General features: G+C 35.4%; 1 protein-coding gene across 1 annotated transcript in view; it reads right to left on the bottom strand.

Annotated features, from left to right (window-relative positions):
- Positions 1–1495: 1495 nt before the first annotated feature.
- The window catches only part of npat (nuclear protein, ataxia-telangiectasia locus), a 13082-nt gene continuing 161 nt past the window's right edge, over positions 1496–14416 (bottom strand). Inside the window, exons 1-17 of the mRNA XM_067365897.1 lie at positions 14384–14416; positions 13968–14086; positions 13793–13853; positions 13626–13704; positions 12635–12675; positions 11594–11806; positions 11437–11512; positions 11199–11322; positions 11020–11111; positions 10845–10926; positions 10656–10752; positions 10438–10548; positions 8881–10215; positions 8627–8736; positions 8458–8545; positions 6482–7764; positions 1496–2095 (exon numbers count right to left, since the gene is read on the bottom strand). The exon at positions 14384–14416 is cut by the window's right edge and continues 161 nt beyond it. Coding sequence (XP_067221998.1) covers positions 2015–2095; positions 6482–7764; positions 8458–8545; positions 8627–8736; positions 8881–10215; positions 10438–10548; positions 10656–10752; positions 10845–10926; positions 11020–11111; positions 11199–11322; positions 11437–11512; positions 11594–11806; positions 12635–12675; positions 13626–13704; positions 13793–13853; positions 13968–14086; positions 14384–14416 — 4025 coding nt within the window. The 3' untranslated portion in view covers positions 1496–2014. The remainder of the gene's footprint in view (positions 2096–6481; positions 7765–8457; positions 8546–8626; positions 8737–8880; positions 10216–10437; positions 10549–10655; positions 10753–10844; positions 10927–11019; positions 11112–11198; positions 11323–11436; positions 11513–11593; positions 11807–12634; positions 12676–13625; positions 13705–13792; positions 13854–13967; positions 14087–14383) is intronic.

The following is a 14416-nucleotide window of genomic DNA, read 5'->3' as shown; positions in this document are numbered from 1 at the left end:
ATATCTTTGAAAACAATCACTGACTGACTATTTTAAATTAAATGCACATATATGCGTAGTGCTTTTAAAATAATTTTGGACAAAATGCAGTTTAATGAACAACATTATGTGAGAATGTAAGCAAAACCATATTCATTTTTATTTGTATCTAAGGTATTATGTTGCATGCTGTCTAATTTTTTATTTATATTTCAATTTTACATTCGACAACTCAAAAAATACATCAAGTTTATACAGTTCTGGCCTGAAAGTCATGAGAAAATAGGCAAAAAGGACTGGAGTAACTGAACTAAAAGCACCAGGACATGGTGTCTCTGATATAAACTGATATGGCTTGTTGACCTAAATAGTTTGGATTAGCTATCAAAATAACATGGGCTCAGACCATATATGAGCGTAGAGAATGTTAAACAGCTGGGAAAATGATTTATTGCAGCCTTCAGCTCTAACAAGATCTTGCTTGCTCTGACTCCATTCTCAGTGACCGCATTTCACCTTACAAGCTACAATACATATTACATTTATATGCATTCTTTTGGCTTACCAAAACATGTTGTGTAACATTTTAATCATTTATGCTCACCAATGATGTACTTATGACCAAAAATACAATAGTATTTTAGAAAATAGTAATATTGTGAAACTTAAAATAATCATTTTTTTCATTTTTGTTTTATAAGTTAAATACATTTTAAAGTGTAATTTATTCCTGTGATGCAAAGCTGAATTTACAGCATCATTACTCCAGTCTTCAGTGTCACATGATCCTTCAGTAATCATTCTAATATGCTGATTTGCTGCTCAAGAAATATTTCTTATCAATGGTATATATATTCAACTATTGCGCCTCAAATCAATATATATATTGATATATATATTATCAATGGTATATATATATATATATATATATATATATATATATATATATATATATATTCAACTATTGTGCCTCAAATCAAATTGGATGTTAAGTTGTATAATATCAAGTGTTATAAAACTCTATTGTGTGTGTGTGTATATATATACTTAATACACTTAACATTGATTTCTGAACTTGGAGTGGTCTCTTAATTTTTTCCATAGCTGTATATTATATATATATACACACACACACGCACACAGTCAAAACAAAATGTATTCAGACACCTTGAACTTTTCATTCATTATTAGTTAACTATAGTTTTAAAAAATGATAATAAAATATAACCTAAGAGTTAAACTGTCAGAAAATCTTAATTATGTCAGATAACACTTAAGCAAAACATGGTCAGGTCAAAGTGTCTGAATAATTTTTGTTGTTTCCACATCAATTTATCAAATGTTTATCAATTTTACTGGTTGTCTACTCTACTGTATGAATAATTTTTGGTTTGACATATATATATATATATATATATATATATTAATTAGATAGATAGATAGATAGATAGATAGATAGATAGATAGATAGATAGATAGATAGATATATTGATATACATCAATAATAGACATGACATTGAATAAAATAGTGATTTATTAAAATACATCATAAAATAATAAACCATCTAAAGAACAGAAAACAGCATTTAACTTCCCTCTCAATACTGTAAAGGAAGAATACCACCTAGAGGCTGTACAGAGGAAATTATGTTCACAGAAATGTAGTCACATGCTGATGGAAAAGGTCCAGTTAAGAAAAGAAAAAAAAAAGGCAATGAACAAAATAACAGCTGTTGCAATGAAACAACTGGACACTCTTTCACATACATAGTCAATAATTACAGTTTAGTCTTAAATTATTTCCTTTTTTGTTTTAAAGAGAGCTGAAATAGTCCATCTTTAAAGTATGCATATGATTACTAGGCTAATATGGTGTATATGTACAATATCTCACATTGTGGATGTAAAACAGAGAGCAGCTATTTAGAATCGGTAACTCTGCTGAATAAATCACTGTTTCATCGCTCTCAGTAGCACACATGGCTTGTTATGTCCCTGAAATGCCAGCGAGCAGCATGGCTTGTCCTCAGCGGCGTTACTCATCATAGTGCAGGGATGACAGAAATTTGTCCACATCCAAGTCATCGGGAAAGGAGTCCAGCAGCTTCTTTTGTTTCTGAAAAAGAAAAAGGAATTCAAATTCAGCAGCCGAATATTGCAAACATAACAGAGGATGCATGCTGAGGTACAGAAATGAGTCAGACTTCTCTGATTGGCTGGGCTACAGTGAGCTGACACACTGTCTACTGCCTATTGTTGTCTACACCGAATACATACTAACTCAATGCTATAGGTATACAAATGAAACAACTGGTCCGAGATGCTTTTTGCAATTACTTTCAGCCACTTGCGCACACAACATGAATAACATTCTACTAACTAAAATTATTCTTTAAAAGATATTTATATGTAAAACAATGATAAATAAAAATACAAAATAGATTTGATTTCGTTTGTGTGTGTGTATGTATATATATGGATCAATGACGTGACAGGTAATTTTTTTGTCCAAAGGCCTTAATAATAATAAAAAATAAAGATATGACATAGAGAGTATGTAAGGTAGTACAACTAGATCTCTTTTATTGAATCCAAAAGGTTTTAATTATATTTTGCTACATATAAAAGGTATTTTAAAGATTTTGAAGTGTCAAAAGGTCATCTGGTTTAACCGTCCAAAGGCCAATACAGCCACTTCATTTGTGATTAAATTATCTTAAAATGTAATAAATCTATATATTTTTATTCTGCCATGATTTTATAACATCATATAGTGCAAAATGGTATTAAAATTATGTGTAGAAGTCGTTGCTTTGTTATGAGAAAAAATGTCCAGAAAAATTAATTTCATTGATGTCATTCGGAGTAACCAATATAAAGGGACCATTTTGGATCATGTGGTCAATATCATGTGACATCATTCAGACACAAGCAAAGGAGCACATGGTCATGAAGCAAAGTAACTAACTCTCTCTTAACTATCTGAAAAATTTGTGTTTTCACTTGTTCATACGCATGTCCCGAAACATCAGGTCATTCGGTACAACTGCTATAAAACATGGAAAATGTTGAAATATTTTAAAAATTTGTACTAAATATAAAATAGCTAGCTAGATATCAGCCTGTTAGCATTGTTTGAAAATATCTTCATTCAGTATAATCAAAAGTGTCATTTGGTAAAACCGAAATTTTCAATATTAAAACAAAATCAAACATATTAATTTACCAGTTTTAAATATAAAATAAATATTAACCTCTTAAGAGGTTCATAAGGACGATGGTGCACTTTTTGTTTATATTAGTTCAAAGTTATAATGTAAACGATTGTAATTACCTCAACAAATTATATATCTATACATTGTGCAGAATACTATAATAGAATATATTTTCTGTCTGATTTTTTGATCAAAAGCCACATCAGATCACTGAAGGTCATTTAAAACACTTGACTTGCATTAAAAAGTAAGTATGGAGCAATAACATGGTTTTAAATCTCAGAAATTGTTGTGTATTGATGGTGTGCTAAGCTAACATGCAAGCTAGGCCTAAGATGCACCTGCCACCTAGCTGAGCAAATGTTATTTTTATGAATAATTTGATATGAATAATTTAGTAAAGCTCACTGAAATGTTTCTTTTTTCAAGAAGGGCAATTGATACGGTTTCAAAGAAGGTGAAGTGAGAAGTTTGATCAAAGAAATGAGGGTTTAAAACAGTGAATGTGAATAGAAAGTTGGCATTAATTATAATGAAGACAAAAGAAAATAATTCAGAGAGTGTGAATGTATGCAGGGAAGACTGAAACTGAATGGGCAGTTTGCACCACAAAACAATAGAGACAATACATTTAATGGATGCTTAGAAGATGACAATAAACATCCGTTAGCATTTTAGAGTCTTCTCAAAATAAAATCACATAACATGGTCTTAAAAAACATTTAATACATTTCAGTTTTAGAAATATAACATGGTCAGGCATGTGGCTTTAGCTGCTGTGCGTTTCTAGATTAAAACAATGGCAACTTCAAATTTACTTTCATAAATATATTTTATAAAAATACATTTCTAATAACTTTACAAAACTTTGAAGGTATTTATAACTTTTTTTTCATTATGACAATAATTAATTCTGACTTTACAATAAACCACCAAGACAGTGTCTGCTTTCAAATGAGACAATACTTATGCTGTTAGTGCAAAGGATTCGTGAACTGTATGTGATTAAGTTTGGGTGTGCCATATCTTGGGATTTTTTTTCAAAAGTGAAGACTAACAGGTTAAATATCTATTTAAAAAAATACATTTAGTTAGTAGAATTTTATTTAATTTGTAATAAATATAACAAACATTCCCTGACAATATATGACCTGATCCAACAAAATGAGTCACAGTGACCCAAATTTCAAAATTGAGATTTTGGTATCAATGGAAAGATGAGACAATAAGCTTTAAAATGATATCATAGTCAAAGTCATACCTTGAATGGTTTTAAAGATATACCCATTTTAATTATGGTCGTCTGCCCTCTTTTTCCAATTGAAAACCTGAGAAAATCGCTTTTAAAGTTTTTTGCCCGTTTTTTTGTTGATATCTTTCAAAATCCATTGCATTTAAAGGGATAAACTATTTATTTTACAGTTTAATTTGACCAAAGACATTTATATATATATAAATGCTATTAAACCAGGCTGAAGCTCAAATTATTTTAAAGTATTTATTTGAATTAACCCTTTAAGACCTGAAGGCTTTTTTAGAGTTCTTTTTTTTTCCTTTTTTTTCTGAGCGACACACACAAAAGTAAAGACTCATAACTCCAAAAACTCTAGCAAGGAGAGTCAAAAGGTAGGTATAATTTGATAGAAAACATTTTAAAATTTAAGAAACATTATCTTGCTGAGAAACAGCTGATAAAAGACAAAAAATATATATATAATGTTTTAAAAATTATTTTTCTTTTTTTATTTGACATGGAATAACTCAGGAACACAATAAGATCGCTAAAAAATTCTTTTTTGGTGATGCTCTCCTATATGTGAGCTGCATCTGGTTCAAATTTCGTGGTGATATTATAAAGAAAAGTTTGAAAAATTGTTGTTCATTTTTTCCGCAGCCAGGTGGCGCCAACGGGCGGTAAACTCCGGTTTAGAGGTGCTTCTCAGCACTCGTTAGGAGTTTTTCAAAATGGTTAGATGCCTTAAAAAGATGTGATTCTAAGCTTTAAAATGATATCTATTATGTGTTATTCCACGTTGGAAAACGAACATGGATGGGTCCGGGAACATTGGATAAACACTGCATCCTGGAGAGATGAGAGACATGTTTTTAGCCAACTTATGTTAAATCATTTCGTGAGTAATATCTTGTGATCAACGCAATATATTATATTGATTTTGGATTCATTTTAATCTTGAGAATCTGCTTTAAATATTGATGTGCGATTTTTATGATCTGTGCATTTTTCATGAAGTTATGAGCACGTGAAATATACATACTTGTATTCAGTTAGCTGCTGTGCTATTTTTGTTGTAAACGCATATTACTCAGACTCATTAGAGGGTGAAAAAACGCTTGATATGAAAGCTTAAAGTCTCTGGTTTTGTATGCAAAAAGAATTTTTGTGCTACCTATATGGATTCAATTTTTATTGGCTTTTAAAGAGAGACACGCAAATGGGAGTTTTATTTTATAAGGCGCGCTAGTCTGACAGGAGGATGGCTGGACCGATCGCGTGCCTGTGCCTGTCAGACGAAACGGGGCTTCCCATTGTTAAAAATCAGCGTTTAGGTCAGTGTGTTTACATTTCTAAGCTTTTTGATTGGTTATATACAACGTGTAACACCATATTTGTAGAGCAGAGATAATGACGTTTCAGGGGATACCGGGAAATGCTCATAAGTGACAGAGGAGTTGAGAAGTTCATTTCCAGCTAATTTAGTGAAACCATGTCAAATTTAATAGCCATTTTAAATACCTTTACTCAATTATCTGGACTACGAAACTTTGGGAGATTATTTTTGAAAGTCTGTTCTTTGAAATTAGCTTAAAAAAAAAAAATCGATTTTTTTCATTGTTTTTCCACATTATTGGCCCATATCTTAAAATAGAACGTTGCGACTTCCGACTCATTTCGCCAGATCGGGTCACATATTTTTTTTTATAAAATATAAAAGCACTTATAATACTTATATTGTAATAATATATTATGTAATAATTATGTGTTTATTATATATTTTAGTGTAAGTATATAATAATAATAATAATAATAATAATAATAAATACTTATATTTATAATCGATAGTAACAAATTTTCATCCAAGGTAGTGGACGGTAGTTGCCTTAAAGTGTAAGATGTGTGACATTGCTTCAGATTTGGCACAAATTAAGCATAATTTCCCTACTATTGCTGCATGGCTATGATAAAAAAAAAAACTATCTAAGGTAAAGGTTGAGACACAGTCAAAGTTGATGGTTTTTCACAAACAGCCAATACAAAATCAACTCACCTTAGATTTCTTTTTACTGCTTGAGGAGCTGGAAAGCTGTAGCTCTTTCTTTGCAGGAGGGCTTGGTTCAAGTTGCTTCCGTTTCTTTGCTTTAGGGATGGCAGATTTTCCAGCACTGGCCTCCTCCTGACGCAAGCTGTCTTTCAGAGGACCTCCTGTCCTGGCGGCGCGTGACAGGATCATGAGAGTGTGGGCAGCCATGTTGATGCTGTTCTCACTCCCCGCCTCGCTGGCGGGACTACAGGAGGGGATATCGGGTGTGGCGGGAGGGGGGAGATGCCTCGGCGTGCTTTCACCCTCCCTCCTTAGTCTTTGCCGGGACGGGGTTCTCAATCCATCCGCCTGCTCCTCCTGTGCACGTCCTGGTCCAGGTGTTCTTGGGAGAGGGAGATCTGGACCTCTCGCTGCCTGCCTCTTCGGCGGAGTGGCCGCAGGAGCCTGGCCCTGTATGTCCTGCAGCATCTCAGCAGCTTGTTTAGTTAGGGGGCTCGTCTTGCATAAAGTTTTATTAGAAGTGCTCGAAACGGGTATCGCCGATTTGGCTGTAGAAGATGCAAGATCCTCAGCGGGGCGTGCAGATGTCTGATGATGGCAGCTCTCCAGCTCATTTTCTTTATTTGCAGTGATGCCTGGAGAGTCCTGTAAGGACGTTTTCTCTGACGCTCTCTCTGCTGGTTTTAAAAGCTTACTTTCATGAGACTCTTCCTGTGTGCTGTCCTTTGTGTTGCCTACTGGTTTCTGCTTTTGTTCCGGAGCAGATGATTTTGAAGTCTGTGAAACCACTCCGCCATCCTCCTCCTGTGATGCTTGTGATTTTTTCGGTGATTCTGATCTAATGTGAGACTCTGGCTCAGTCACAGCTTTGTTGGAAGACTTATTTACAATGATTAGATTTAGTCCCTTTTCAGTTAATCTACTTTTTGGGGCTTTTTGTTGATGAAATATGGTGATTTTTTCAGAGTTCTTTATACCTGCATTGGGATGCACTTCTGGCAATCTAATCGTTTCTATTCTTCTTTTACAGTTGTCAGAAGCTAAAGGCTGTTTCGGTTCAGTGGGTGGAATTTCTTTCTGAATCTGCTGAGTTGGGGAGGATGTAACAGTAGAGGACGAGAGTGTGCTTGTCTGTAAGGAATTCTGCCCAGCTGCCGAGTTTTCGGGTGTGACGTCAAAGCAGAGTATACGTCGATGGCTGGGACTTGTTCCACTCACACACTTTTGTTGCTCAGACGTCTGGGGAAGCACTTTTGAAACTTGACCGGACCCAGTTGTGCCAGTTTTGCCTGAAAATCAGTAATCATGTCACCAAGTTACAGTGATGCATAAATCACAAAAATGCACTACACAAATTGTAACCTCTAGATAAAAAAAAGAAGTTATTAGCTAGTGTTAATTTTAAATCATGGTAAAACCATGGTAGAAAAATGATAATAATAGTAATAATAAACTACTAAAATATAGGAATCTAGTTATATGCAATAAGTTAAAAATAATACTTTAAAAAAGTATTTTATAGATGAATTAATATATATACACAGTCAAACCAATCCTAATTATGTCAGATAACACTTAAGCAAACATGGTCAGGTCAAAGAGTCTGAATAATTTTTGGTTCAATTTATCAGCAATTTTACTGGTAGTCCACTCTATGAAGAATTTTTGGGTATAATATGTTTACTTTATTTTGCTATCCTCACTTACATAAATGAACTAGTGTCCTGCACCCACTAGTAAAAAATATATCAAAAATTATATCTAGAGTCTGAATAATTTTTGGTTTGACTCTATATATATATATAATTAATTTGTATATATGTATATAATACAACACATGTTGCATTATTTACATTGAATTATATAAAAGTAAATCAGAATTTATCAATGTTGAAAACAGCTGTGCAGCATAATATTTTATATAATAAAAATATGATTTATATAATCACATAAAATATATTTGTAAATGAAAAATGTCTTACCAATGTCAGTGTTTTGCTTGGGTGCCATTTTGGGTTGAGAAATAACTTTTGCAGGTTGCCTTACAGTGGCTGAACATGGCAAAGTTATCTGTATAAAAAAGGTGGTGATTATAAATAGAAATAAAACTATTAGAAACTGACAATGCTTGTATGCGTTAAAGTTACTAACCTGATTAGGAAGAACTGTGAGTTTTCCAGTATTCTGCCCCATTACAGACACTGGAAGCATTACATTTTGTAACATGGGCGGAACTGGTGAGGATATAATGATTGTGGAGCCTAAAAAATACAGTTGGAATTTCAAAGATGCAGCATTAATCCTGAGGAACACTAAATAAAGTCTGCAAATGAGTGCCTCGACATAAACACAACCCAAATAAAGGTATAAAGCGTCTTATATAATCAAACTAACTCATCACTCACCAGGCGAATAGGTCTGAGAGACATTTGGTCCCACAGACACTACAGTCCTCTGGCGAGGTGGCGTCGCTACCACATGCTGCATTGAAGACAGAGTCCCTTGAGGCACATTACTTGAAAGCAGCATGACATTTGACCTCTGCTCTGTAGCAGCCGGATCAGTCATGACAAAATATCCGCCTGAAGGCCCAAAGGTGGGGTTGGCTTGCAACAGCTGAATGAAACCGGTTTCCTGACACGCAGGACGTGCCAATGCAGCCTGTCCATTATTTTGCACGCTCCTCGTAGGTGTTCCAAATGATCCAACGCCCTCCACCCCCTGCAAGCAGCTCACAGCCTGGGCCGTTTCTTCTGGTGTTATGACCGTAGAGGTTGCAGGCAAAGTCTTGGCAGGTGATTTGGCAGGAGAGGACAGGAAGATGGTGGGGATGTGGTCACTGGTGATGCTGGAAACAGCCTGGTTCAGTGCTGCATCAGCAGGGAGCTCATCCTGCTCATCACTGATGATGATTTTCAGAGAGACAATCTTACTGGGGTCAGGATCCTTGGCCTGGGCATCAGAAACGCACACGGAGGTAATCGGCGTAGTGGCGGAAGATGAAGAACCTGCTGTAGGGAGATCGTTCCTGACAGTGTTGGGCTGAGTTTGTGTGCAGGAAGGAGTTAAAGGCGTTTTATTTGTGGAGGGCAGAGAAGCTGTTTTGGGGGATGTGTCAATGTCAGATTGGGGTTGGTAAAGTGAGGGCGCAGCGTCACTTTGAATGGATAAAGAGGTTCCCATATCTACATTCTGTCCAATAGTCATTCCTGTTACTCGCCCAGAATCGTTGACTGATGTATTATCTGACGTTTCAGTAGTGGGTGTGGTTTGTGGTGTCTTATTTGATATGAGAATTTGACTGCTTGCATTATCATTGAGTGTTTCTGTTGTGTGAGAGCTCTCCAGATGAACTGGCTGTTGATTCTGAACGTTTACTCTCTCAGAGGTTTCATTTTCTGGTTCATCTATCTCCATGGCAACTCCTTCCTCTGCAAAAGAGGAGCTTGATACAGTTTGGTCAGGTGGACGTGAATCTGCTTTATCGTTCAACCTTAGAGAAGTGGTACCTCTGGATTGTTTATTGCCGGACAAAACTCTAGCCCTGACTAGACCTCTCTTGGAGTTTGTGGATCCTTGTGCAGTTTGTTTGGTTATAATTCGTGGCTGCGGAGCCGTGGAAGAAGACTTTGACACATTACGAAGGCTGGACGACTTGTTTTTGCTTTTTGTCTCAGACATATTCTGGATGTTTTGTGCACTACTTTCTCCTCCTGATGCAGAATCCTCCTGTCCAGTACCTTGTATTAAAAAAAATAAAATATATAAACTGTTGAATTTATTGTTATCTACACTATGATTCAAAAATATTGGGGTCAGTAAGATTTTCTTTAAAGAAATAACTTTTATTCAGCAAGGATGCAGTAAATTGATCAACAGTGACAAAATTTCAAATAAATGCGGTTCTTTTGAACTTTCTATTTCAAAAGAGCCGCAGAAAATGTTCTTTTGACCCATTTTACCATTTTCAGAGGCACTGTCTACGAGCCTGGTCTCATCACTCTCCTGAGCACTAGTACTGGTACTGAAACTCCCATCAGCCTGTTCACTGCCTTCAGCCGTTTTACTTTTCCCTTTAAAAGAGATGAAAGGTTATCAGTGAGACCTAAAAAAAATCAGTTTGGCTGGTATAACAGAATTTGTTGATTGATTGATTAATTGATCAATCCCTCAAACCTACCATAGTCAAATAGGTCAAAGAGGGCCTGAAATGCCGGGTCTGACTCCGTCTGTGCCAGTATGTCTTGAATGGCATCATCTGTCATATGAATTTCCCCCTAAAACAATTTTGCAGGTAAAGGCTTGATATATTGATATTACATTCTAACAATTAACAAAATGAGCGGGTAAAAGATGTGCATTCACACACCTGGAGACCCAGGATTTCATCGATCGACTGCTCTTGTTCCATAGTACTGCAGGCAGCTTTTGATGTCTGAGGACTATTATCACTGTTAAAGTGATATTACAACATGTGTTTAGTAAGATCTCATAGTTATCCTTTATTATTTGAACTAGTTTCTTGCTCGTTATTTCGCACTTACCTTGCCAAGATTTTGTTGATGTTTTCAGCAAGTTTCTCTTGTAAGGATCTATCATTGAGAATTTTTTCTCTGGCATTTTCTATAACTATTTGCTGTTAAAAAAGAAAAATCTCATCTTCAGTTATGCAGAAGTAAATAGAAAGGCATTTAAAATAGAGCATTGAATCTGCCTGACTTACAGATAAGTTCTCCGTCACAGTCTCTTCACTCTGAGTTTCCATGATGAGAGTACTGGACACTACCGTGGCCCTGCTGGTCCCGCTGGCACCCAACTGACCACCTCCTCTCCGCCTCGGAGAGTCACTGCAGCAGAAAACAGAATAAATAAAATAAATTATTGTTGTTGCATGCTGATCTGAAAAAGGTAGAAAGAGCTAAACTGTAACACTCCAGGTGTCGTCATCACGTTCATCTTACCATTTTCTGCGGGCCGGAGACAAAGGTCCTGGATTCAGTCTATTATCAGGGACCAGTATCTGCAACGGTGACTCCCCTATAAGGATGTATGATAGCAAAATGGAAAGAGGGTACTTACAAATCTCAGTGTGATTTAAACATGTTTTTCAGGACTCACCTGGCTGACTAAGGCAGAGAGTGGAGGGTCTGGCATGCTGGGACGTGTAAGACACTGGGGTGGAATGTCCAAGCAAGCCTTGAGGGGTGGACACAGTGCTGAGGACACATTGGCCTGCTGGAGTCAGTGGGGGGTGCCCAGAGATGGGAGACTGTGATACCAACAAGGGTCTCTGTTGACGTCTCATGTTTTGAATGCTATTCAGAGTGCGCACTTAATGACAGAAAAACAAAATGTACACAAGGGTTATTGTTAACTCAAACTGAAACCAAAAATAGATTACTTGAAATAATAAACATTAACTGAAATAAAATATAAATAAACTTAAACATTTCTTTTTAGCTAGATGCAAAGACACCATTTCTCATTTTCGCTTAGTTTAAGTGCTAAAATAACAAAAAATAAACTAAAATCATTTAGATTTAAAAAAAAAACACACAAACAACAAAATTACTGAAACCTTAACTGTAATACTTTAATATCAATGATGCTACAAAAATGCTGATGTACACTACCTTTAAAATATTCTGTAAGACTATTAATTTAGTAATTTTTTTTAAAGAAATTAATACTTTTATTCGGCAAGGATACATTAAAATGAAGTGTCATCAATGACATTTATTCAGATAAATGCTTAAATTCTTTTGAACTTTCTACTCAAAGAATCCTAAAAAAGGAAAATATTCAGCATTGCCATCACATAATATTTTAAAATGAATTAAAATAGAAAACTTATATTAAATTGCATATTTCATTAAACTCTATATTTAAAATATTTCACAATATTACTGTTTACACTGTATCTCTGATCATGTTTACATAGGAGACTTCTTTTAAAAACATTAAAGTAATCGTAATGACATCTGATATTCTTCTGAAATCTTAAGACTTCTAATATTGTGTGTTGAACTGTGTTTAATAACTTCATGCCATATCTATGCATTATACTTGTACTATATATGCATTGTATGTATTTGGCTCATTTCAATAACTCCAAGTTATCAAGAATACAATTTCTCTCAAACAAAAAGCAAAACTCACATCGCTGATTCCGTTGCACGGCAGGAGAATTTTGCAGAGACCTGTGGACAACACAGAAAGATTTCAATATTCTAAACCGTGCTTAAGAAAATGAAAACACCCAGGCCTGGTTTCACAGACAGGGCTAAGGCTAAATCAGGAATAGGCCTTATTTCAATCTTTTATAAACTTGTGTGCATCCCGAGACAAAACAATGGCTGACATATTTTAAGATATGTCAGTTCAAGTTGCTTTCAGTTAAAACAGCTCAAACATGCATTTTAGTCTGGGACTAGCTTAAAGGGTTAGTTCACCCAAAAATGAAAATTCTGTCATTTATTACTAACCCTCATGCCGTTCCACACCCATAAGACCTTTGTTTATCTTTGGAACACAAATTAAGATATTTTAGTTGAAATCCGATAGCTCCGTGAGGCCTCCATAGCCAGCAATGACATTTCCTCTCTCAAGATCCATAAAGGTACTAAAAACATATTTATATCGGTTCATGTGAGTACAGTGGTTCAATATTAATATTATAAAGCGACGAGAATATTTTGGAGCGCCAAAAAAAACCAAAATAACTTATTTAGTGATGGCCGATTTCAAAACACTGCTTCATGAAGTTTTGGGGCATAATGAATCAGCGTGTCAAATCAGCGGTTCGGATGACTATATAAGTCATTATTTTGTTTTTTTGGCGCACCAAAAATATTCTCCTCTTTATAATATTAATATTGAACCACTGTGCTCACATGAACTGATTTAAATATGTTTTTAGTACCTTTATGGATCTTGAGAGAGGAAATGTCATTGCTGGCTATGGAGGCCTCATGGAGCTATCGGATTTCAACTAAAATATCTTAATTTGTGTTCTGAAGATGAACAAAGGTGGAATGGCATGAGGGTGAGTAATAAATGACATTATTTTAATTTTTGGGTGAACTAACCCTTTAAGCCTTGTCTGTGAAACCGGGGGAATATGTAACAGCATAAACAAATATTCATTCACTTGATTTGGTTGAGCGTGAAGTCAAGCTTTTTCCATAATGATGTCATCACTGCTGGAATTTGATTTTCTTGACTTGTTTCTACAGAAGAAATGACATAAGCATGTTACAATGGAAACAGATTCACTGTATATCCCAAAACGTTTCATTTACTCTCATGGGGACTCACCTTTTGCTTTAACAGCAACATATTCATTTAAAATCGTGATCAGGTTTTTTCCAAAAAGAGACTGAAAGAGAGTCATAAACAAAAACAAAATGTACAGTCATCTAGGTCTTCTGAACACACTCCAGTAATGCAGTTATTTTAGGACCCTGTTATTAATCATGAACCTGACACATACAAACACACAGGCAGGGATGATCCCATCCTCTGAGCTGTGCTCGGCATATTCCTTCAGGTTTGGGCTTTCATAGATGAAAGCTCGACTTGTGGCAGTGAGCCCTTCTTGCTGCAGGTAGCCTAAAGTTGAAAGAGAATAATAAATAATTTTACAGCTAAATATCTTCATTTGCGAATGGTTGACTTAATTAGCCATGACGGTTCTCGATCATCTCAGCAGTCTGACACATCAGACCCTCAAACTGCACAATGTTATGACACAAGTGTCTCTATTTCATAATGGTCTACATATTTACAGCTATACCGCAGTATTGGAGACAAAAACACATAATTATATACACTGCAACGTTAATTAGAAACAGGGTATTAGCTCGCTAGCTTCTCCTAGAGAAGGACACAACAAGAGAGTGAACTTACCCAGCACAAGTCTGGCTACGTCAGACGGGAGCA

This window comes from Chanodichthys erythropterus, chromosome 17 (genome assembly GCF_024489055.1).
Source record: "Chanodichthys erythropterus isolate Z2021 chromosome 17, ASM2448905v1, whole genome shotgun sequence".
Classification (NCBI taxonomy): domain Eukaryota; kingdom Metazoa; phylum Chordata; class Actinopteri; order Cypriniformes; family Xenocyprididae; genus Chanodichthys; species Chanodichthys erythropterus.
The sequence above is the reverse complement of the archived record's forward strand: the minus strand, read 5'-3'. Positions and strand labels throughout refer to the sequence as shown.